Source organism: Ostrinia nubilalis, chromosome 13 (genome assembly GCF_963855985.1).
Source record: "Ostrinia nubilalis chromosome 13, ilOstNubi1.1, whole genome shotgun sequence".
Taxonomy (NCBI): domain Eukaryota; kingdom Metazoa; phylum Arthropoda; class Insecta; order Lepidoptera; family Crambidae; genus Ostrinia; species Ostrinia nubilalis.
Window position 1 is genome coordinate 10,075,467 of NC_087100.1, and position 26,405 is coordinate 10,101,871.

At 36.9% G+C, this 26,405-nt stretch overlaps 2 protein-coding genes across 3 annotated transcripts in view; one reads left to right on the forward strand and one right to left on the reverse strand.

The window, feature by feature from the left end:
• LOC135077636 (ataxin-1-like) overlaps positions 1–18,857 on the forward strand; it is a 36,451-nt gene extending 17,594 nt beyond the window's left edge. For both annotated transcript variants that reach the window (XM_063972192.1, XM_063972193.1), the window contains exons 2-4: positions 13,009–13,385; positions 13,900–14,133; positions 14,956–18,857. In XM_063972192.1, coding sequence (XP_063828262.1) covers positions 13,017–13,385; positions 13,900–14,133; positions 14,956–15,279 — 927 coding nt within the window. In that variant the 5' untranslated portion in view covers positions 13,009–13,016 and the 3' untranslated portion in view covers positions 15,280–18,857. The remainder of the gene's footprint in view (positions 1–13,008; positions 13,386–13,899; positions 14,134–14,955) is intronic.
• Positions 18,858–19,360: 503 nt separating this feature from the next.
• LOC135077637 (anamorsin homolog) lies at positions 19,361–24,280 on the reverse strand. Its single transcript, XM_063972194.1, has 5 exons — positions 24,034–24,280; positions 23,466–23,695; positions 22,956–23,121; positions 21,993–22,099; positions 19,361–19,556 (listed from the first exon to the last, which is right to left on the reverse strand). The coding sequence occupies exons 1-5, from the start codon at positions 24,176–24,178 to the stop codon at positions 19,452–19,454; spliced, it is 753 nt and encodes a 250-aa protein (XP_063828264.1). The 5' UTR covers positions 24,179–24,280; the 3' UTR covers positions 19,361–19,451.
• Between the last annotated feature and the right edge of the window lie 2,125 nt (positions 24,281–26,405).

The following is a 26,405-nucleotide window of genomic DNA, read 5'->3' on the forward strand; positions in this document are numbered from 1 at the left end:
AGTTTCTTTTGATTTAAAAAAAAACCTGCCTCGAGTAGGGAGGAATTTCTGGACTTTTGAAAACATATAGGTAAAGTGCAGCGGCGACAGTGGCCCAGTTATTAAAAAAGTTCGGTTATAAATGGCGGACCTACAGGGAATTTACATTCGAACAACGCCCTGGTTTCATGCTATTTCGTAGCGGACGACCTAGAGACCTAGTCCTAAAAGTGAACGAAACCTCGCAAATGCTTTTCTTTATGAAATTAACTTTTCATGTAGAGTCGACAGTTGCAAAATAACTTCTATTACAACCACATAAGAGATGCCAATGTTGAGCAGTGCTGTCGTCTGTTCATACATATTTAGGTATATTTTTCGGTGGGATAAATAGTTTTCGTAGAGTTGTTTTCGCAATAAACGGGCTTTATTTATATTGTATCATCATTTCAGCATGTTGACGTCCATAGACGAATAGTCTTTCCAAAGATCAATCATTATTTTGCTTCGTTCTTTATTTCCCATTTGATTATCTCTAGTTTTATCTGGTTATTGGTGCACCAAAGCATTTCAAATCCTAAATCTCTTTCAACATTTCGACGACAAGCAATTAGACCGTAGCTAGCTCCCAGGCTATGTTGCTAATGGATTAGCTGAAACTAAAATAGAGTCAATTTAGTGAGCTAGTCTGTAGGCGGACAGCAGTCTAGAATTTAAAGGTTCCGCAGTTAAAAATGGATCTCATAATATTGTTGGGTTGTCCTCAATTATTTACACGTGTTTCCTAAACTATAGTAACATCTTTTGTTGTATATTACTCGTATCTGCAAAAATGCTACACTGTAGAATGTTTGCTTCCTTGACACAAATACTTACTCTAGTACAGGTTTTAAGAGTATCTACTTCAAAAATGTTTGACTTTGAACCGTGCTTGCGTTTTGTTGTGATATTTGATTGTTTCTGATTCTCGTGCTGGGTTCACGCGCTGGTGACTACGTCCCGGTAGCTTGTTTTCAAGTCGCTGTCAGCGTGGGCAGCACTAAACGTAGGAGTAACTCACACATACGTTGTGTGTTTACGTTACATTTGTACAATAACATTAATGACCGCTTTAACGACAGATTTACTATCCGCCACTTAACTGCGATGCCATAACGTCTAATAAATACCGATTTAAATATTGCACACAATAATGTCGTAGTAATTAACCTTATTGGTAAATTAGCTAACCGGTGCACGGTCGTTGAACCCACTAATTAATGTAATGCAGCAATTCAATTGGATCCTTATCGCTGGTCAATAGTTTGAATTACAAATCGACCGTGTAATTTTGCTAGAACGTACACAAACATTTTGTGTATGAATACGTAATGAATAATTGCTATTTTGTAATTCGGATAGTAAGCATTAATAATTAAGCGTTTTAATGTTGCCATGCACTCAGATTTTGCTTTCGACATTTTATTAAACCAGTTCTAAGTAGTTATCAATATTTTAAGCTTCTTGAGAGATTAAAGGCTCCGAGCTCTTCATTATGTAAAGAACAATATTTCCACTGTTCATCCTCCTTATTTATTTTATGTAATACCTAATTGGGCCATCACTTGGAATTTATCGCTACCCACACCTAATTTAATCCATCAGTTAAGTACTTTATATTTATAACCTCGTCTTAAGTTTTCTCTTGCGATCTGGCGCAACACCTAATGAAGTATAGGTACCATGGGCGATGAAAGATATCTCTTTATAGCGAAAATTAAACTTCACTATCGTTTTCCTTGCCGAACGAACATGGTGACTAAATAAATATTTTATCCTCTCCATTGTGGATTGCAAATTGTTGCGTGAAGTCCTTCGTCGAAGTCGTTATGAGCCTGTAGTTTATTAGCAGTTCACACGTCGGCTTGCGTGGGCAGTCAATGGTAGCATGATGGCCACTACCAACTCAAGTTAAGGCCGCAACACCTTATTCATACACCGGTAATTCTACTGGACGTTTTGCGAAACAACCGGACTTGCAGTGTTACTGCCGCAAGTACAAATCATTGAATGAATTGCTAAAGCAAACAAAATAAATGAAACACTTTGTTATCTACGTTATCACATCTGAGTGATAAAAGCAAATACGCGTGTAAATGTGACGTGGGGTGTTAACAATGAATTAAATTATGAGTAGTATTTTTGACAAAAATGAGAATCACGTTGTAGAGTTGAAAGTATTTCTCATGGTCGAACGCGTGTGTGTCGCCGTAAATGGAAATATTATGTCCCCTGGTTATAATGTCACGGATATGTAAATACAGGGTGTGTTCAAACAATAACAATAACATAATTATATGTACCCTATCTTATGTAAAGTTGTCAATTATCGTCAATAGTAATTGTATTGACAACTCATGAAAATAATTTTCATAAGTTTACTAACAACTGTGCTTTAAGCTCATGTACTTAGTTCTGTTTGTAAAGGGCGACTTTGAGTAACAATGGCTCCTTTATTGGGTCATGTCTTATACCTGGAAACCAGTACTTTTTGGTGTATATTCACGAGTATAGATACACCCTGTATTAAGCAGAAAGAACTGCGTTTGCGCCGGTTGTCGCGCGTAGGCGGGGTTGTTTGCCTCGGCTCTATTGCGTGATACACCCAATAAAACTGCTGTTGAGCCCAAATTGGACCGTTCAACGGACATGCCACCTCCTGCTGGACTCGATCCATCGTAAACGCTATTAGAGCGAGACAGAGGATATTATCTAACACTTTTTAGCCCAGGATTAGCCAAACGGAATAGATAATTCTGAAGCTGTCCGTTTCATTTTGATAGAGTTGTCTGATAGTCTCTATCAACATGAAACGGACATTTCTCCGTTATATTAAAGATTCTTCAAATAACCTTCTTCTTCTTGTCGTGTCGACAACGAACCTACACAGTGTCAGCCCAAAACTCTGCTACACGAGTGGCGTTGTCAGTAACATTCATCAAATTCCTTCCGTGCAGTTGTTTGAGCACGCAGGGCACGACATCATGTGCTTCATCAACTAGATACATAACCACACTTGCACTCCAAATTTGAATCATCTGAGAATAACCTTTACAAACTTGTCTTGATAGCACAAATCGTTAATGCTGCAGTAAAAGCGAAAGTGAACTGCAGTTATAAATTGATCACTAAAGTCATAGTGCTCTGAAGAGCTGCCAAAACGTAATGCAGCGTATCCAGCACCGTTCTGTACATATATAAAAACATACGTAACATCGCTATTTCCTGAGGGAAATGAGTTTTCGCCGCTCACTTCTATAGATAATCGCAACTTTGGTCATCCACTGCCTTACTTATCTAGGATCTTGAATTTTTATTAAGTCAAGAAGGTAAAATACCACATAGCCAAAGTTCCAGGCAAATTCTAGTGTTCTCGTGATCGTCGGTTAGAGCGGAGGCGATTTCGCGATATCGATCAGCTTTAACATTGTAATTAGCGTTACTGCAATGCAATTATCACGTCAGATGCCTTTTTACCGCAAACAAGTAAGCTGGCAACGAAACCCGGCTTACGTAACCCTTCGCGTGACTGGCGCGTCCATTCAGTATAAGCCGTGCTGTAGCTATCCAGATAGCTTTAGTGAAAAATAAAGTAATTTTTATAAATATTTTGGAAAGATGGAAAGTTTTGAACAATGTAGTTTAGCTTTTTTCTTTTTTCTAGCTTCGTCAGCAAAGCCCCCCACTATGATATTGCTTTGGGATCTAAATAAATATCAGTATTTAGTGGTTTGGTACTGTGGTAAATTTTAATTGTGAGTTTACCCAGTCTAGACTATCACAGGTGACAAATAATCAAAATTATGAATATTTTAATAGATTAATGAGTTTCGTCATAAGTATTAAGGATTTAAGGCTTATTAATAGGCTAAGCAATTAAGGTTTAATATTCAAAATTATTATTCGATCACAATACGATTAGAATAGATCGCTATTATTTGTACCTATGTTCTGTCGTTCGTTTTCGTCAGTTCATAAAAGGTTCAACTTTTCAAATTAACCGCGGCAGTAACATTCGTGTTTCGTGGAAAATTATAGTGTAACAGAATCACGGATGCATTATTTATAACAGAAGAGTCATTGAACAATTGTTGCCTATTAACTATTTGATTACAGTTTATTTTTTTAAGTACGGTTTTTATAACACCTTGTAACAAAATGCTATGACAAGTGATGATTTGTCAACAACACATTGTAATGATAGACTGCCATATTGCATTGACTCTATATTCATACTAATTTTCTTTACAAACAAGGGATCTGTACCTACACACGATATCAATTTATAAGTCCCTAGCAACCAGCTGAAGGTAGTTGTCATTTTTCTGATATAAAATACGAGAATTAGATTGTTTTCTATTATACACTTATGTAGGCAGGTGACAAGTCGACTGGTGTAATCATCCTTTAACAAATAAAAAGATGTATGCACGTGAATGCAGCAGAACTGAGCATTTTCTTTGTTCTGTTTTCTAATTGTTCTTTATCGAGAAATTATTTTTAACAAAACACGGGATATGCTGTAAAGCACGTTTAAATCTTTGCATTCAAAATATAATTAGGTATTTACAATGTTTATAAATCAGACTGATAAACAAATATTTCGCTTGCCTAGTTAGACCAAAACGCTTAGCTAAACAATTAGTTTGCATACAATGATAATGAAAGTGATGCATCATCTTTGATTATTTATTGAACTGATCAAAGGTCGCCATAATATTTTGCCTCAGTAAGCTGTCTAAAACACATGCCTGAAACCTGAAAAACTAGGGCTTAGTATGAAAACACAATTTAATACGAGCTACTTTACACGTTTTGTAGTAAGTGCCGAGTTTTTATTTAATACTAGCTTTCCGCCCGCGGCTTCGCCCGCGTGGAATTTTGTCTGTCACAGAAAAACTTTATCGCGCGCGTCCCTGTTTCAAAAACCGGGATAAAAACTATCCTATGTTCTTTCCCGGGACTCAAACTATCTCTATGCCAAATTTCATCAAAATCGGTTGCGAGGTTTAAGCGGGAAAGCGTAACAGACAGACAGACAGACAGACAGACAGACAGACAGAGTTACTTTCGCATTTATAATATTGGTTAGGATGTAAAATACTGAACTGTTTAAGTATCAAAGTATCATCGACGAATGGTTTAAGACCTAATTAGGTATCGCGAGTACCTACTCAGTCTTTAGAATATTTTAAGAAGCTATTTATAACGATCTTCTTATGTCATGTAATGCATTCTCATTATCATAAAATAATTAAATCCTTTTAGGTGTATAGCGTGAGAAAAGTTTCTATAGAGATGCACGGATACATTATATTTATACTACCAAAGATCTAACATCCTTTCATCAGTTGTATAGCTAATTAATTAATAATGTGATAATGATACTCCATTTCAGCTTTCTTTCATGATAGTCCATCAGGCTAGTAAGTACCTAGCCTAATAGCTCAATCACTACTCTCCCCTATTCAGTGGGAATTGCCCACGACTTTTCACGCATCTGGCTTTTAATATAATTTGTAACTTTAGCCATTAGCTGTAACCAGGTTACGATTTTCAAAACTCCTACTTGAAAAATACCGAGTGTTTTTCAGGGTTTCGTAGAGTCAGTTATGTCAATCGATTTTATTAGTCTTTAAATTATTTTGCACAAGTAAAACAAAAATACCAACAATACCAACATCTTTGCAATTTGTCTGCCAACATAAAGATCTCCATTACATTTTGTGTAGGCACCTAAATATAATTTAACCTTTGTGATACAGCCTATGTTATTAAATTCAGCAAGTCTACACTGGAACTCGTTTAGATACATGTGACAGCACGTCGAGCTAAAAGTTGAGGCATCTTATGTAGTTGTCATAAGTACTATTTTGCAACAAAAATTTGCTGTCGACTGTATATATTTTAAATGACTGATACGCCGTATCCTATATTGATGACGTTTTAGCGTTACTAATTGCGTACTAGAGCAACCGACGACCGGTGACAACGTCCAGAACAGCTGTTCGGAACAGGTGCGCGTACGCACGGCGGAACGACACCGCCATATCCGCACTTCAACGTTATTGAATTCATAATAAGGAAAAATAAGAGACGCCTCGTTGGCAGATAGCTATTAGACTACCAATGGTTAAATATTAACAAAACGTAAACTAATAGTTAAAATTGTACTAAAAGTCATGGTAACCATTATTTGAAAAACGCATTTTGCTGATATTTAACCACTTGTAAGATAATTGGTTATTTTGACTATGGATCGAAAATTTGCGCCTTAGAGTTAGTGAAAGCTAGATCTTCGTTATTTTATAAAAGCTGAAAGTTTTTCAGCGCATGCTTCCAATATATTATGTAAGAACGGGGACTTTTATGAAGTTTGGGGCATCGTAGTTTGGGCAGCTACCTTAAAGTGCTTCTCTGGCAAGGTGTCGGAACGGTTAATACTATCTGGTTGATTAGGAAATAACATCTATTTCAAAAATATTATAATAAAAATCAACTTTTATGTTATAAAACGTTCACTTGCTCAGTCTTGCTATATTATTGAATTCATAATAAGTAAAAAACAAGAGACGCCTCGTTGGCAGAGAGCTGGTTCTGTCATTCTCTAGTCTAATTATGATGTCAAGCAAATTTTGCTGTGCAGATTAGCAATCTGCTTTTAATTCGCATGGCGATTATGCTAAAACGCTAAATGGTGTCATTATTATCTCATTACTAGCATTTTATTGGAACCAATTAAGGTTTTGTTTTTAACTTGTACATAATAATGTACACACATTATGTGAGAAAGTAAAAATCCTAGCTAGTTATGTAGAGTCGCGTAGTCTCTAAGATCCTACTTGCTTTATGCATATTTAAACTATATTAATACATATTTGGTACATTAAAATTATTGATTTTAAAAGAAAGTAGCGCGCTGTTAATTGGCCTATAATATTTTATTAAAACAACAATGTTGATTGATCGTAATCACTCGATTAAGTTAAATTAAAATGTTCAAAACTAGTTACTCTATTTTCGTTGTTTCATTAAGCATACTGGTTACCTTTTTAGCCTTAATATTTTATATTAACACATTATGTAACTAGTTACAAGTTATTTAGTAAACACGTCGTCTATTTAATAACACAATTTATCTCACAGAATTATAGTGAGGATCGGTGCCAAGTTTTAAAGTTTACGAAAAAACAAACGATTACATCATCTGGACACCAGCAGATAACTTATAATGTAATAGTTTCATTGTTTTCCTTAAACAGCCAATGATTCAGCCATACAAATAGAACTATCGAGTATAATGTACATTATATGTAATACTTGCTGAGAATTAATGGTGCTTTCAGATTTAGTAGATCCATTTCTCTAATTTGTGACCCGATTACAATATCAGTTTATTGCATTAGGAACGTTTGTTAGCCGACAATCGTTCTGTAGTATTTATTCGTGATGATATCACCACTCAGACAATAATACCTATCTATTTCTGTTATACTTTTTGGTGTAATGGGAATGGTTTTAATATTAACATGTCGCGTAAAAACACACACTACATAGTAAGAAATAAAGGAAACGATTTTTTTTGCACTGAAAACTGTAAAGTAACTGTGGTTTTATTATTTTCCTAAGCTTTACAAAGTATTATTAACAGTTTAAGTTTCATGAAATTTTCTGTTTAATAACTTAATTACATAAACCAATTTAACGAATACCGTCTGTATTGTCTTGTAAATTAACTCGAATTGTTCCAGTCACAGTTCGATAGGCATCGTCTATAAACATTTTGATAGACCAACTTTAGATACACAGCGCCGATAAACAGGTTCCCACGGAGCAAATCGGGCGTGGAGTCAAAATAATCCGACATTTGTAAGTTGGCGGGGTGGTATGAGGTGGCGTGAGGTGGCGTAGGGTGGTGTAGGGTGGTGTGGCAAGCGCGCCGGGGGCGGGCGACGCGGTAAGACGGCGTGAATGGCGGACAAGGTCACGGGCGCCGGAAGTGGGTTACGGGCGGCGCCCTATCGACCGCACCGCCCCATCCCCGTACAACTTTATCCTAATGCTGTAACGAAGTGGTGTTGACTGCGAATGTCTAGTGCAGACGGCCTATTGATGACAGGTGCATTCGTGTGTTAGCGGTAATTTGGAGCGAATTATTATACGGTTCCAGTCTAGTATAAGCTGCCAAATGGAGGAAATATCATCATGATTCTGTTCACAAGCAATTTATTCCTTTTCAACAATCCTAGTCCAATTAGTTGCCTAATGCGAAAAGCTACAAAATTACGCGAGACAGGTTTATCTACAGGAAGTTTGTTGGCAACCACGATTAATATTTCACCACGAGTGCCAGTAGTAAAATTCCAATACCGAATACCTTTCGACGTCTTATTAAACTGTGTTGGTGCCAATTCGCAAAAAGCATATTAGGCTCCATTCCAAAACAGAATGCGTGCCTACAACTCGCCGGTGAATGTGTTATATTATTATAGCAAACAAATAATTAGCAACGGCATAGATACGGTTCAATGGTACGCCGCCATGCTGCGCCCGCGCCGCGCCACGTGATGTAAGCGCTTCCGCGCAGATTCGCTCGCGAATTTGGTCCGCCATTCATTGGCAGGTTTTTGCCACTCGGCCGCGGCCGGCGAACCCGCGGCCTTGCCGCCTGCGCCTACGTCGCGCTACCACAGACGCTGCACTCACCGCCAAACTTTCAAAATTAGAACGTTCTAAATTTAAAATACAATCCGTTGCCCGTTACACCCAATAAATGGCATTTCGTCACGCACACCGTGGATTCCCACAGATTACATAAACATTCTCATCTTATTTCACTCTACGTAAAACACGAGAATGCTGAAACAAAAGAAAAATAATTCTGAGAAGATACACGCTTCGTTTACTACTTGAGGTTATTTATCTCGATTATGCACGCCTAATGGATAAAGTAGGATAAAACTGTTGAGAGAGATAAATTGTGTAATATCGGAACATCAATTTGCTTTTGTTACGTGGGCACTTGGTCGCTCCACAGACTTTAGTATTCAGGTTTCCGTGAAAAATAAAACCAAAAATAGTCGCGGGTTGTCGGTTGCGGCGACCGAGAGCTAGCTAATTGGCTTGAATTTTTTAAAGCTTAGTCACGATACACCATCTTTCGTTGTTTTTGTGAGTCACATTTGCAAAACAATGTATCTTCGTTTCCTGATTCGTGAAACTTATATTCATAACAGCCCCGGATGAACTAACAAAAATGGTTTTACGTAATTTGGCACGATGATTAAAGAGTATAACGTTTATTCAATTATAGAGACCCATTCAACTGGTTTAGGCGCATACAAGTCCGTTATTTACATTTATAATAGAGCACCAAACAGCTCAAGTAACCAGGCAATAAATCTACGATTAGTGCACACTCGCCGTAATTATAAGGTGCAATTAACTCAGTTATCAAACCACCACTGAACGGATGAGTCATAGCATTTCAAACTTTAAGTGGAACACGACACGACGGTAGTTACGCACTATGCATATTTATTTGTGTTTAGTAGACAGTCAAATAATTTGTTGAATCCATTTGAATTTCAATCGAAACTTAATGTACCGAAAGCGATACGACATTTGTATGGTCGATTGTTGAAATCGTAATGAAATAGGGTACGAGCGCACGAAACGCTTTTTTCTTCACATTTTGGTGGAGCGTTTTTAATATGCCAACAAGGCCATAGCAAGATCGTGACTCTTGAAAGCCTATATTGAGTAACGTTGCCGACGGATTTCATAAAATACTCTTGAAACGAATTATTTGAAGATCAAAGTGGTCGTTGATCTTTTTAACAATTTAGTTATTGTAGTATTTCTCGATATTGGACCGGAGCTAAATAACTTTGACTGAAATATTACAATACAATTTACTAGAAAATATTATAAGGCTGCCTACTTTGCTTTATTAAAATTTCAATATACATACTTTATACAGGGCAATTTCATACCTAAATTGAAAACAACATTTTTCAAGGAAAAAGTAGGGGTCAGAAGAGAGTATTGAAACAATGGGGTCGTGTAACACAGGCAGCAGTCCTTTGTTGCATGACAAAAACTTGACACGTAAACGTACAGTAACTCACCCTCGTACGTATGCTAACTCGACAAAAGCTTATTGTTTGTGCAGGTGCGCCACGCATTCTTTGTTCTCAAAATTAACGCCTACAGAACGCTGGAATGTAGAGATCCTCGCTCCCTCTGTGTGTTTACTGGACGGGACAGAGACATTTTAAACGTTTACTGGGAATGGTCAAAGTATATTTAATTTATTTTTTTGGAAAATGACGACTATTCTTGAAAATGAAGACGTAAATGATAATAGAGAGAGTGTTTCTCGTAAAATAACAACAAAGTTAAATAACTTGACACAAATTAGGCGGTGATAAAAGAGAGCAACCAGTTTGAGAGATAAATTAATGTCGATTTCAGTCGAAGGGGGGGTTTTCCCCCATCGTATCAAACTATATATTGCAAGCATTAAAATACCTACCTTATTATAACCAAAGCAATGTAAAACAGTATATAAACTGTAAAAACTAACATAAAAAGTCATTATTGAAACGGAACCTAAATATTCCAATGAAGTGATAGGCATGACACAGTCGTTTACATAAATGCCTATGTAATATTTAAATATTTATTTGTACATTAGGAGCCCCTCTTGTTTACGATATGTGCCCGTTAACGTACTCTCTGACCGAGTCAGGGGCGCGCACGCAGGTCATCGCTTATCGAAGCACTAACATTTTATATGCCCAATGCGTGCTCACTAAATATTTTAGGTACTAAAAACAACTGAACACTGGCATCGTATATGGTTGTAATAGAGGTGAGTTTTCAACAAAAATGAGTAGTCTGAACTGCTACATTTCTGAACACTTCCCAAATATGTGTTTATTTTTCGAATCATTAAGCTGTCGTGAACTCGGCGATGAAGCGTGATTGAACGGGTTAATTGCACAACACGTGAATTACTTAACGCCGATAAAAATAGTTAATTAGGAAGGTTTAGGTTAATATCGTAATAACCATTTTCAGGCTAACCAGTTAAAGCAATGTATTAATTTATCAAACCGGTTTTGGTTGTTCAAGAATGTATCAATTTAACTATGCGTTTTAACGTACACGCGCGTGTAAAATGGGTAAATAATAAAAATAAGAAAGAAAATGCTAGTCGGCAGCAATTTATAAAACAAGATATCAACATGTAACGCTACAAGTTTTCTAATTACCAGATAGCCTCCGTGACCCGACGATAAACGGTTCAAAATAACACCAGTTGGCTACTAAATACCTATTTATTTTAAAGGCAATTATTTAGAATTGCGGTAATTAGTGGTTTGGTAAAATTGTTGCTAAATATTGTTGTGTTGGTTAAATGTTGATGTCTATTTGGAGTTCAAATTAAAAATAGACTTGCATACTCGATAAAGTATAATTTTATTAGGTTTTGAAATCGGCTATTTTAGCCCGTAATAAAATAAAACGAGAATTTTTCAGATAAAATATTACCGATGTATTGTACCTACTAAACATGAAGGTAAAATAAACTTGTGTTTTATTCATTGGCCTTTAAAATTCAAATTTGATAAAACATGTTTTATAGACGATACTACTTCGACAATATTTATTGTAGAGTTTGTGATACGAATATTTATTTTAAAAATAGCATCGTTTTTTGGCTACAACGTAGACAAATGCGTGGGATGTGAAGTCATATAGCTAATCAGCTTAAAGGCTTTTGATTTCCCAAACACTCCTGAGAATCGTTCGATCCATGTTCCATTAAACCTGATGAAATACAAATATCGATGCCTAAAATACGTTTGTTTAGATATACGACAGACATAACGTCATGCTGCATTCACGCTGAATTACTTGCTTTGTACATAGCTGAATGAATAATACATTACACATTATTTCATTTTTAAATGGGCGCTTGAATAGCCTGTAGCCTTGTAATATGCAATAAATACTTTAATACAAATTCATGTTCATTCATTTGTTGATGAAATAAACGATTTTATGAGAAGCAAGGTCAATTTTCTAATTTTCATTATGTAACACATTGTTTATCCGCCCAAAAATCATTAACATTTTTGACATAACAAATTACATTGCGCGGTAATGATAATAAAAAAGCACGTGCGTGCTTAAGTTGCATTGTGAACTTAAAAACGGTGTAATAAGAGTCACTTTACTAGCATGTGTGTTGGAAAATCTATTTATAATGTTGACGTCGCCGCCCCACATTCTTATCGAAGTAAAACGCGTCTTAACCAACCTAGCGCAGATGTCAGACACTTCTGCTTACGAGAACAAGGGCTCAACACGAACTAGTTCTAACTGTTATTTATGGAATTCAATGATAACAAAACGATACAACTCACAAAACAATAACGCATTAAACAAAAGGCGACGAAATAAATGTGCTAAAATAATATTGCTCCAACGAATTTTATCGCGTAGATTATGTAATTGTTTTGGCTACAAAATATTATCATGAGAATTTAAATAGGTAGGTACAACTCGAACACCTACAATAACTAGAAACGTCCATTTATCTATTATTATATTTGAGTAATAGTCAATAATGAGTTGTATCGAAAGAAATTATCGGCTTTGTTAATCACACTTGTGCGGCTCAATGACTTCAATGAATGGCTTGTACCTACATACCTATTGTCAGAATTATTGATTGAATGAAAGGACTTAAACTTCACACTGAATTCCCAGAGTGAAATTTACAGTTTCTCTTTATCAGCATATAGCATTCCATTTCAAAGAGCTGCTGAAAAGCTTCCCCAAGTCCTCACAACGACAGTCCCTGCGCTGCTCGCATGTGCTTCCCACGACTTACACCAAATCAGACCACTTAAATTAGCGCTGTCAATTTCTTATTTCTGTATCAAAAGTTTGACCTGGTGTTCTCTTTGTCCACAGCACATCCGATGATCTCAGCGAGCCTCTCCGGCGAGGCTCTGGCCCACCTCGGGCAGCTCTGGCAGCAGAGCCACCCGCCGCCGGCACCCGCCGGCATGACGCCGGAATTCCTTGCGCCGCCGCCGCGGCCGTACGCGCGGTATCCGCCGCGGCGGCGCGACGCCATGCCGGCGCCGCCGGCTCCGGCACCGTTCCCGTCTTACACGCCGTTTCTGCCGCACGCGTTCCCGCCGTATCTGTACCGGACGAGGGTGCCGCCGCAGCCGCCGCCGTCGAGCTATCCCATGAGGCCGCGGCCGTCGTCAGGGTTTGTGCCGCCGGCGCCCGCGCCTCATTCGCCGCCGACGGCGCCTGCGCCTGTCCCGCCCCCGAGAGAGGTTGGTATCTTTTCTTTAGGGCTATATTTCACCGGGACACCATGGCGGCGCAACCAGTCGCCGCTGCCAACAAAATGTATACAGCTTTGCGCAACCAAACGGACACCAGGTGAGTAACTCTCTATAGAGCTGTATACATTTTGTTGGTAGCCGGCGACTGGTTGCGCCGCCATGGTGTCCCGGTGAAATATAGCCCTTAAACGCTCTTTAACTGCAGTTGATCTGAAAGCAGTGAGTTCTTGCTCGAGAACCATGTCCAAGATTCCGAAGGACCGAGCCTCCACCCTCGAAAGCAGTTGCTAAATCACATTGCCTTTAATCGTAAGGAGCAGCCTATTCTCCCAAATTATCGTCACCGTTACCACCTTTATCATGACTTGTGATGCCTTTACGGCGTCTATAGCCAAAGTTGTGCCTTTGACCAGGTCATATGACCTGAACCTTACCATTACTTGATACACCTCTGCCTGTAAACCCAAATACAATATTCTCAACTACTCCAATCACGTTCCAGGAACCGCCCATGTCTCCCGAGCGAGGAGCGCCCGCGCCATACTTCTGCCGCGGCGCGCTCATCCGCTTAGAAGACGGCTCCCTTCGGCGGGTTGAGGAGATGCGCACAGAAGACTTCGTCATGAGCGCGGACCGCAGCGGAGACCTGGCTCTCACGCAGTGCACCCTGCTACGGATAGAGGAGAGGGGAGAGAAGCTCTCTCTCACTCTCGCGTACGACAGGAATCGCTCGCAGGTAACTGGCAGTTTATAAAATCAGCTATTAAAAAAAAGACGAACCTTGCTCTTCGACGTTGATGATGCTAAAAACAATAAAAGATATACTGTCACAACCTTTTTAAAAATACGAACCTTGCTCATTCGCAATCGATGCTAAAAACAATAGAATATCAACTGTTACAACCGATTGAAGCGACCGGATATCTATTTATAAAAACAGGAAAATAAAATGTTTTGTATAGACTTTTGGCATATGTAAATATTATAATAATATAATGGAAATTAAACAGTTAAAATGACCTCCAATGAATAGATTAACAACATTATAAGCTTGACACCTACGCATCGTATCGGAACGCGTAGCCACGTGACAAATGTAACCCGAATGGGCGAGCGGAGCCATTAATGCTTGTCCGAGTGACATTGACGATAACAATAAATACCATTTTATTGTCTCTGGATTTTCTTTATTGCTGTAGATTTTTAACGGCGCGTTCAAGGTCGCAGACTGTTTTTAAATTGCTTAAATTCTTTGTAGATGTAAGTCAGTGATGTTTGTTAATGAAAATAATATGCTAGGACAAGATAATAAAAATGTTTTTAAATACTACATTGGGAAAGCTCTTGGCCTGCATCTCACCTGGTTGCGATTCACCTGGTTACGTCAACCGCAGGGGAACTGGCTAACATCTCTACATAAGATATTAATATCTAATACTTTTTTGTTTGCTAAGGCAAATGGAGGATTAGGCCTACACTCCCTACGCTAGCCAGAGGCTATAGGATTAGGCAACATTGATGCTCACACATAACTTATTAATTCTTTTTTCAATTTCAGGTGGAGCTGGAGTCCACGATGGATCACCCGTTCTTCGTGTATGGACGGGGATGGGCGGCGTACATGCCTGAGCGCACGCACGCGCGATACGGGCTCAGCGTGCAAAGGCTGCAAGTGGGCGACGTTTGCGTGTCGCTGGTGGCTCGCAAGCACGCGGCCCACGCGCCGCACGCCGCGCCCGCGGGGCCCACGGGGGCCATGATGACCCCCGCGCCCCCGCAGACCCACCCCGAGAACCTCAGCGTCAAGGAAGACGCCCGCAAGCGGCGGTGGTCCGCCTCCGATGTCTGCGAGGACGACCGCCCTCCCCCAAAGAAACGCTGAACCGCTGCACGCATCCTCCGCGTAACATTTGGACTTTCAAAGTGTTGTGATCGCCTTCGTTGCAAAGACTCGTTTCAGACTGTTATTTTTAATCTTGTGAAACGCGATAAGCCGTTTACCAGTACGTAAGCTTCCGAAGCCGAGCTCGTCCAGCGACCTGTCGCTAGTTTCCGCCATCCCAGTGAGAACGCGATGCGTGTTTGTTTGTAAGTTGAGCACTTCTGCAGCGATCGGCAGTCTACATTCGTACGCTTATGATATTCTATTCGGGAACTCTAGGTGCTTATTACTGTCGGGTGCTTCTGTACGCGTTCGTGTACGATGTTTTGTAAATATGTATGTAACTTAGGTCAAAGTTAACGTTACACTCCATGACTAAATTGATGTGTCACAAATGTAGCGTTAGTGCGCCTTGGGCTGCGCAGCGCCGCGACAAGACGCTGCCCGGTCCGACTGCGTTTAGTCGTTTAATGACACAAATCGTTATGTACTTGGGAGAACTTGAAGAAATGCTGAAAAAGTACCTTAAGCTCCACCATTGATAGTTTGTTATAAATGGAGTTGTTTTCGATCGAGCACAAAAATATGAGTAAGTTTCTATCAGATCTTAAAGTAGGTTAGATAATGTGATAACCAATGAGATTCAAAATCGCCAGAAACACGCGGTAATGCATTAGACAAAAGTAAAGGTACAATGAATGTTAGGTAGTAGGTAGTTGTAATGGGCTGACGTGCGCTTAAGTCTTGACTGATTCCCGTTGTTCCCGGATCTAGCCCCGCAGTCGGTCGATCATGGTTGTGACTGCTACATATCCGCGGCCGAGCACTCGGGCACCGGTGCGAAGTCTTTCCCTCATAGATGTAGATACAAGAGACTACTTCGCTGTGTAATAGTGGCAAACTCTTCTGACAAATAATTCGATCGTGTATAATAAATGTTGATATATATTGTAAAGTATAATATATTGTATAATCATCACGATTATTAGATGTCATCTCTTGATTTTTGACGTCCATGTGTGATGCACACATATAACTTTTGTATGAGAAGATGTATACATAATAAACACACAGTCTGTGATATTTTGTAGTTATTGGACAGAGTAGGTATGAAGTATTGCTTGAATAAAGGAAATACAAATATATGTTTTAGAGTAAGTGCGTTATTGGTAAGAAACTGTTGTTGTATACTCAAAAAATTATTCGCTGAAATTTTAAACAACCTGAAGACAAACAAGTAGCGTCTGTGATTTTATACATATAATCGTTATGTAACGACAAATGCATGGCCATATCAAAATCAAATTGATTTTTGTATATTATCATTAAGTGAATATGATTGTAATTGTAAAGATTTGTTCTACGTCCTGGAATTTAATGGAAATTTATTTCGCATAATATTAGTAGTGGACCTCGGACAGTTATGTTTTAGGCGAGTAAAAGTCAGGTATCGCCGCGGAACTTACTTGTCCGAGGGCCGCTGGAGATTAAGCGAACGGGCGCTAGCTGCGCCCGCGCATACTTTCCAAGTCGCGGAGTGAGCCCAAGCCGATGGAATGGTTCGTAGCTTTGCCGAGTTAGTTTCATTGTACCGTGAATTGTTACGTGCTTATTAATCGTATGTTATATTAACCGACCACCACAGAGCGAACACCTCGTCGACGGCGGATGGTGTTGTACAAAAGTTAATAATTTGTTGTATAATGTATGTAATTCTAGTTTTATCGTCTTATATTATTATTTGTAATTGTAATGAAAGATCTCATTTTATTAATCGGTATTTTCTAACAAGGCGCTTCATTAGATCATGACTAAGCCTACCTCACAAACGTTAAGACTAGTGTTTAGCCGCGGCGCCGCCCGGCCGCAAACGAGTCTAAACAAGATCTCAATTTGATGAAAACAAACTTTTAAAAAGACTGGGACGCTTTACTGAATGTTGTGGGATAGTAGTTTCTTCGAAGATATTACTTAAATTATGATAGGAGCATTTATTTCGTTAAGGGCGCCGCCCACGCACGCTCCGCTTCCGACGCACTGGACAAACAATTAGTACAAAATTCGTTACAAAAAGTATTATTTCCCAAAATCCAAATTCAGAAAGTATTAATTTCAATCAAAGGTGCTATACGTCCTTTGTTAACATAGTTGAGGCACAATCATGATTAAAGTCATGATAATTTTTATTGAGATAATCAACTGAGATGTTTATTAACCAATCAAATTGGCCGTATATCAAAGTTCTTCCGCGCCTCATACTGATAGATTTAGCGAGTCAATTATACACTTGATGGAGTAGATACTAACAGCTGTCACCGCCAGACGCTTAAATATCCTAAAAGTAAGGTGGACTGTTCATTGGAGCGGCATTATATTGAGATACGTACTAATGAAAGAACACTACAATCTAAATCTTAAAAAACCGTTGACACGTATTGCTTGTAGACAGTGGACCTTACTATGCGTCATTTTCTACCATACTCTATATAGAACCAACTTCGTAAATAGTTATTCCTTTTGTAAATAAATTGTTGTACACTGACCAGACAATATATTATTCTGTATGGAATATCTCGGGTCGAACTGTCAGATTTTATGTGTGAGATTAATAAATGGTTCGAATACACGATAGTAAACCATGCTTTCTTGTGTGATAGTGAATAGTAGTATCTAAACTTCTAAAGCATAGCAAGCAATAAAAATTCTATAATTTCTGAAGATTAATATTACATAATAAATAAATATATCGTGTATTTGTGCCAATTTTTCCAAGCGCGAATGGATTAATGTAGGTTATTGTTGTTCATAGAATATATCTGTGTACTTTGAAATTCTGCAATTTAAATCTGACTTCCACAAGCATTTTGGATCCGTACTTAATTTAAAAATGTTGAAAAAAAAAAGTATGCTTAAAGATAATTTTATATCCCATGTTTTATGATTAAATTAAATAATTGCACCTTTTTAGAATCGAATACACAGATTAAATTGTATAATATCGATGTTGCCAATGTGAGAAACGGCCAGTAATGGTTCCATAGTCCGTAGCCTTAGTTTGCCGAGCTCTACATCTACACTCAGGTGAAAAAATATGTCTAATATTTCCGAAAACAAACGGATAACATTTTTGCATCTGACTGTACAACACACGTCGACACAAATGATTGTGCCATCCGTAACCGGTAATTCTATACTTTCACCGATTTCTTCAATGGTTAATTGAATTCGAATATACTTTTGTTAATAAAAGAACAGATTTTTAATATTACCATGACTGTGTACTAAACAATCAACTCATGTTTTCAATTGTCTGACACTATTTTGAACGTGTAAGATTAACGTAGAGAACAGGTAATGATGTGTCATTTAATTCATAGATAAATAATGATTATATAAATGTTATGTAATTATATGACAAATATGGCAAAAAATATATATGTATATTTTATTGTATAGCGGAATGAGTACTATTTCAGATTAATGTAAATGGAAAAATGTTATAGACCGAGAAAATATGTTAAAGATAAGTTAACTGTTTGTAAAAAGAAGAGAAAATATGTATAATTGAATATTTGATACGATTTTGTTTTATTTATAAATAACACCCCTAAGTTCTCTTTCACAGTTCCTAAATAAGAACATTCATGAAAAAACTACGTTCTTAATACACCACCTGTCTATATCGAACTTTACGCAGGTACATTAGATGAAAAAATCCTAACCATAAGTCTGAACATTATAACAGTGTTAGGTATCCAAATGATAAAATAATGACAAAATGGACTCGGAAAAAACACAAGTTAGTAAATAGCTCCAAATTACGTCATACGTACACTTTGCCGAGCGTACAATTTGCCGAGATTGAATCACAAATCTTAGCTCAAATGTATTTGTAAAATAAGAGTAGACAGGTGAGCTGAGGTCTACGACAAAACATCGCGAGCTAAATTTTATCCAACGCCATCTATTGGTTAAGTAGGAAGTTTCAAACGTACATGCACTATTGTAAGGGAAATTCTGTGAACTATTATAAACTGCTTATTCTTATATTGAACTTTACTTCAAATTAAAACCTCAAGTTAAAATTAAAAAGTTTATTTGTAGAAGCGATCACAACATGGAATACTAAAAGTAAGTAGTGTATATTATAATAATTAGGGCTAATAATGTGCTCATATATCGGCCTTGAGGTCGAGCATTACCTTCTCTCCGGGCTTGAAAGCGGGCATGCCAAGATACGGGCAAGTTGCACAGCGGAACGCGTCGCCCAGGTAACACTGGAAATTATAATGGACAAATATAAATTGGTGTTTCATATTACCTTGATGATTTCATCAAAAACATTTACGTGAAAAGCATGTGCATGTGGATTGAGTGATCCTTGCTTCAATCTTAACAAAAATCGAGGAAGTTTTACTTAAAATATGTTAAAACATTGCGATGAAGTTTAAAAATTTGTTAAACCTAAGATAAAAATGTTATGGCCAATAAATAGGAGCACTCATACCGCACGCTTTAAGAAAACGTCAACATGTTTATTTCAGAAAATAAAGCCTTTCCACTTCTTTTTATAGTATTGAAAAATTGTTAAGAATATGTTAAAACTATTAACAAATTCAGAAATTCCTTGCACGTCCCGTTCCAAAGTTATGACGATTATTTAGGATCACTCACACCGCACACGGGCCGTATGAGTGCTCTTCAAAATAATGACTTTTTATTAATAAATACGTTTTATTTCTGTTGGGAAATGTGTGCAAACTGACGAGCGAATTTGTTAAAGAATAAGTGTGACAAAACTTAAAAGCTGAAGGAAGAAATTAATCTTTATTCTTTCCTCCAATATGCCGTGTGAGTGATCCTTACTTTTACCTCTATCTGCTCATATGTAGTTCGTAGGCAGACTGAGATAGTATCTAAAATTGTTAATTGTTTTTAACAATTATTTGGCATATATTTTGCTTTTATTAAGGTCATAATTTAAGAAATATCAGGCTTAGATGATTCCTAAAGGAAAATGTTGATTAGGGTACGTATGATTTTTTTATTTTGAGAGACTGTTTCGATTCATCAGAAGTTTACATGTGAGATTTAATAATATTATTTTATCGTATTTTATAGTCCAACCAAAAAAAACAGTTTTGTTGAGAAATCTGTAATTTATTTAAATAAAACCGTGAGTATCTTTCTCAATTCATATTACAAGTCAAATTTGAATTCAATCCTATAAACAATTGTAATGTTTCTTTATTTCTATCATTCAAGATGTAGGGGTAAACCACTAAAACTCGCGCTACTGCCGACCGCGGCGACGGACGCCCCCCGCGAGTTTTAGCGGAGGCCCCTAAACCTACTACATATTAGATTGCATTGGTTTTGCATTGTCACGTCTGACGAATCGGAACAGTCTCACAAAACAAAAAATCATATGTACCCTAATCAACATTTTCCTTTAGGAATCATCTAAGCCTGATATTTCTTAAATTATGACCTTAATAAAAGCAAAATATATGCCAAATAATTGTTAAAAACAATTAACAATTTTAGATACTATCTCAGTCTGCCTACGAACTACATATGAGCAGATAGAGGTAAGAGTAAGGATCACTCACACGGCATATTGGAGGAAAGAATAAAGATTAATTTCTTCCTTCAGCTTTTAAGTTTTGTCACACTTATTCTTTAACAAATTCGCTCGTCAGTTTGCACACATTTCCCAACAGAAATAAAACGTATTTATTAATAAAAAGTCATTATTTTGAAGAGCACTCATACGGCCCGTGTGCGGTGTGAGTGATCCTAAATAATCGTCATAACTTTGGAACGGGACGTGCAAGGAATTTCTGAATTTGTTAATAGTTTTAACATATTCTTAACAATTTTTCAATACTATAAAAAGAAGTGGAAAGGCTTTATTTTCTGAAATAAACATGTTGACGTTTTCTTAAAGCGTGCGGTATGAGTGCTCCTATTTATTGGCCATAACATTTTTATCTTAGGTTTAACAAATTTTTAAACTTCATCGCAATGTTTTAACATATTTTAAGTAAAACTTCCTCGATTTTTGTTAAGATTGAAGCAAGGATCACTCAATCCACATGCACATGTGAAAAGCGCCAATTTAATAAGCTAGAATATACGTGGTTAGTAACATCGCCGACAAAAGAATTAGATGTAAATGTATGCGTGTGTTTAGAAGATTTGACTTGGCTTGTTTTTACTCACAAACCAAATTTTTAGAGTAGGTAAATATTATTATGTTAGCCTTACAATATGTAAATAATAACAAAAGAAGATAAGTTGACCAAATATAAGCTTGGTTTGTGCCATTACATGTTTCAGTATTTTTCGATATTAATTTGTCTTCTACCAACCATCCACTTAAATATTTTCAATCTGTTTGTAATGTTGGCATTTATACGCATTTTACGCGACACGCGTTAGAAAATAAAGAACACACTGCCTTTCAGGGAATCTTCACAGATTCTGTCTCCAACGACGTTACCGTCCAGTCAAGAAACAAACAAAATAAACATAAGATAAAAAAGATGAAACACATGATGTCGTGCCCTGAGTAACTGAACAACTGCATGCAGGAGGATTTCATTAATGCTGCTGACAACGCCACTCGAATAGCGGAGTTTTGGGCTGACACTGTGTAGGTTTGTTGTCGACACGATAAGAAGAAGATAAGATAAAAATAATATACATACACTTCCACAAGAAGACTTGGGCGTCTCCTTCGTCTCTCCTCGGAGCTCCTCTGCCAGTCCACACGAGCAGTCTGCGCACGCTTTTCTTTTGCCAGTTGTAGCACATACTGGAAATGTAATTATTCATTTTTTAATTCATTCGTTATAGCCAAATAATGTCCACTGCTGGGCAAAGGCCTAGTTCAAGGATTTCCACTACGACCGGTTCTATTCTTCTGACTGTGCCCTATGAGACAGTTACCTGTTTATTTTAGTAGGAGAGCTAGGGATCAATAAACTCTTTTCTGAACTCAAACTGCTCAGGAACTTCAAGTTACCAAGAAAACAAAAGGTAGAGACATCAATGCCAAAAAATTTTGTTTCTTTTCACTATCTTAACTGCAGTTGCTATTTGCATGAAGACTGCATGTAATTATTCGAGCAAAACCTTCCATAGTCATTTACACCACCAGTATAGTTTTTTAAAAACACGTAATCGTAAATACGATCTTATCGCGTCACATAAAAGTCTGGCTCATTCATAAGCCATAATCGAGTGACCCTCAAAGAATCGTTCAATAGGAACCGCAACACAAAACCTCAACGTGGCGTCACGCCAACATACCGGTAAGTCATTGTCCTCTTATTAGGAACACAAAACCTCGCCGCTGATGCCATGATAAAGGCAACAGTAGATTGTCTGGCAAGGACACAATGCTGATAAGTGATAACTGTGTCAAAAACATTGTTTAATTGCACTTACTAAATCATAAGTGTTGTTATCAATAATACTGATAGTAACGCCTTGGTTTGTTTGCATCATTATAAGAAAAACATTTTGGCACACTTGGCATAGTAATTGATAGAAAACAAAATAATGGTTTCTTCTTTACAATTTTACAAGCCAATAAAAGTAATAATTAAGGAGTTCAAAAGAAAAATTTAGGGCTTGTGGAACCAAAGAGAAAATAGGAAATGTGATACCTCTGAGAGATTGCTTGTCTGGTTTCTTCAGATCGTCTTCATCTAAGAGCTGGTCAGGATCAATGGTGTCATCGTCAATGCCTCCATTCCATGCTGATTCCACTGTGTCATCAAGTTTCCACACTGCGGGCTTGCTGCCCAGCTTCAGAGATGCTTTTGAACCAACCTGTAATTTAATAAAATAGGTAAAAATAAAGGTTCCAACCTTATTCATTCAATTTATTTCCATTGATAATCTGTCTTTTAACTATCAAAAAAATTTAAATTATGATTTCTTTGAAAATTCCAAAACTTGACATCCTCAATGTAGACAAAATGTTGCTAGTTTTCTATGTATTATTAGTATTAAAAATACTGAACTGACTAATTGAATGTCATCATCAAACTTACACAACTCACCAATTTTAGGTAAGTACAATGAATATTTAGCTAAACATTGAGGAAATCATGCAATAAACATTTAAAGTAAAGAGTGCCTGTTGATTTAGATAAGTAATACAAAATGTTTACCTCAAACTTTGTCTTTTCAGCTACAAAAACATTTCCAGAATCTTTATTCACGTTGATAAATCCGTTTAACTTGAGTGTGCTGGTAAGATCATTGTGGTCTTTCAAGATCAGTCTTCCGCTGGGTCTGAGAACTTTGATAATGATTGCTAGCAAGCTGTCTGTGTGGCTGATGCTGTGTGGTGGAACCCAGTTTGATAAAACTATGTCAAACGATGACTGTGGTCGTGATGCTAAAACAAATTATAACACTGGTTATCTTGTGGCTAGCAATCAAAGGCAAACTGTTGCTCAGTGATAAAACTAATTTTGTGAAACTTTGGTGATAATAATTACATAATGTTGTAACATTTTCAAGGTGTAACTTTATTGTTAGATTGATGAATGAAATACAGGAATGTCTTGCAATTACAATACATGATATTAAGTCAAAATTAAGTAAAATGAAAGGACTTTCAGATGATAAAAATGACAGTTTTAACACTTGATTTAATACCATTTTGGGTCACGGAAACTTAACAATACTGTATTGAACGGCTAGGAAATAAACAATACTGAATTGTTTACTTACATTCTGTGATCCTTTCAGAGTTTTCCAGAACAACATTTCCAATTTTTGCAAGAGATTTAACTTCGTTCATCAAATTGCTCAGTTCATTTTGGTCGTTTCCGTTCCAAATAATAAGGACGCTGTGTCCGTCTTTAATGTGATTCATGGTAATATCCTTTATTTTTTACGACGCGAACAGTAATTTGTACACGTTTCCACAATGTTTTTAGTCAAAAGCGAGTTGCGAAATGATTTCTGAAAACCTGCAGCCCAGTGTTGCCAGTCGGGTCTTGTCAGAAATTACCAGAAATATGAAAAAATGTAACCTTTTTGAACAAAAAGTAACCTTCATACGGGGGGGGGGGGGGGGGGAGCGATTGTTCATGGATGGAAAATGAATATAGGTGTACCAGAATCTCATGGCAAACAAAAATATTGGAAAAGTGTGTTTTTCATATGGCAATTGTCTATGGTTTAATTGTCACCTGTCAAAGAAAATTATGAAATCTGTCAGCCGCTGCAAAAATTTTGTAATCTCTTCTTGACTATTTGTTATTTTTGTGAAAAAATCGAAAAAGCTCATGCAAGTCATATTGTTTTCAATGTGAATTGTAAAATAAGGCATAATTCAAAGTCAATCTTTGATTCTAAAGCGCGTCGTCGAGTTGACAGTAAGTTGGACTGAAATATTTTGATACATTTAGTTTATTACCCAATTACGTCACAAGGAGGGTTATGTTTTTTTATATTATTCTTAATAGCTGCTTTATCGGGGTTTTCAGGTATATCTCACAAATTGGTGCAGGGGAATGGTCAAAATGTTATGACCATGTAAAGAAAATTGAAAAAGATTTTATCTCTTTATTTTGATCATCTATTGAAGAACAAGAAATTGCAAGTGGAGTTCTTAGAATCGTTTTCTAGTTCTGAATGAAGTGATAAGTTAAAAGTATGATGCATAATAAAATTAGTTACTTAAATTAATAATACGATTTATTTATTTTTCAAGATACTTTCCCGATGTATAACAACATTCTTCATACACATACCTACCTAAATGTATATTCGTACTTCATGTTCATTAATATTAAAGTCATAAAAGTAAAAAATTAAACAGTATAGGTGTACCAGAATCTCATGGCAAACAAAAATATTGGAAAAGTGTGTTTTTCATATGGCCATTGTCTATGGCTTTACTGTCACCTGTCAAAGTAAATCAAGGCATCTGTCAGCCGCTGCAGAAATTTTGTAATCTCTTCATGCCTATTTGTTATTTTTGTGAAAAAGTCGAAAAAGCTCAAGCAAATCATATTGTTTTCAATGTATAGGGCATAATTCAAACTCAATCTTTGATTTTAAAGCGCGTCGTTGAGTTGACAGTAAGTTGGAGTGAAATGTTTTGATTCATTTAGTTAGTTTATTACCTAACTGCGTCAGAAGGAGGGTGGGTTATGTTTATTTTTAAATTATTCTTACCTAATAGCTGCTTTATCGGGGTTTTCAGGTGTTTTATTTTCATACATTGGTGCAGAGGAATAGTGAAAAAGTTATGACCATGTAAAGAAAATTGAAAAAGATTTCATCAAGCTAGTTTGAGTAATTGAAATGCTGAAAGAGCGATTTATATTATACAGGGTGGAATTACATCCTGTATTTTTATTACATCGATCGTTAGGGTTAAGTATAAGGATGAAATCTCTCTAACAAACTTGATAAATCAAATGAAAGGAAAACCATGAAATCTTAAATTATTTTGATAATGTTACAGAAAATTGTATGGTATAGTAGTGAATTTTCGAAAAAAAATAGAAAATCTTTGAATGCAGTTCTCTTTTTTTTTTAAATTAAGGAATGTTTTCTTTCAGTAAAATTTTCTATCTACAGTATTAAGAGTAATTTCCCTCCAGGTGGCATTTTCCACCCTGTATAATAAACCTGTTTAACTTGATCATCTATTGAAGAACAAGAAATGCAAGTGGAGTTCTTAGAATCGTTTTCTAGTTCTGAATGAAGTGATAAGTTATAAGTATACAGATAAGATATGAAATGTATAGGTAGCCATTCGTACTTCATGTTCATTAATATTAAAGTCATAAATAAAAAAATAAAAAGTATCAAGATCGTTTAATCCAATTTCCCCAGTATTGCACTCAACAAAGTTTATTTTCCCCATTTGCCATGAGATTCTGGTACACCTTATACAATTTGTGCTGTAATTGTTGGTCTGTGACAGCTGACAGTGACGTTTTGGGCTTTTCGCGCCTCTGGGGGAATGCTCTCTCTCTACGAGCACGAGCGCTTCAAGATGGTTGCTCTGCCTGTAAGCCTGTCTTTTCATTGAATAACATCCTACACTACACAATTGATCATCGATCGTTTACTTAAAGGAGAAT

Excerpts from the sequence above, each read along its gene's own strand:
- LOC135077637 (XM_063972194.1), bottom strand. The coding sequence starts at position 24,178 with ATGAATCACATTAAAGACGGACACAGCGTCCTTATTATTTGGAACGGA. Across the intron at positions 23,122-23,465 it reads CTGAAAAGACAAAGTTTGAG|GTTGGTTCAAAAGCATCTCT; the intron begins GTAAACATTTTG and ends ATTAAATTACAG. Across the intron at positions 19,557-21,992 it reads CCAAGTCTTCTTGTGGAAGT|TGTTACCTGGGCGACGCGTT; the intron begins GTATGTATATTA and ends TATAATTTCCAG.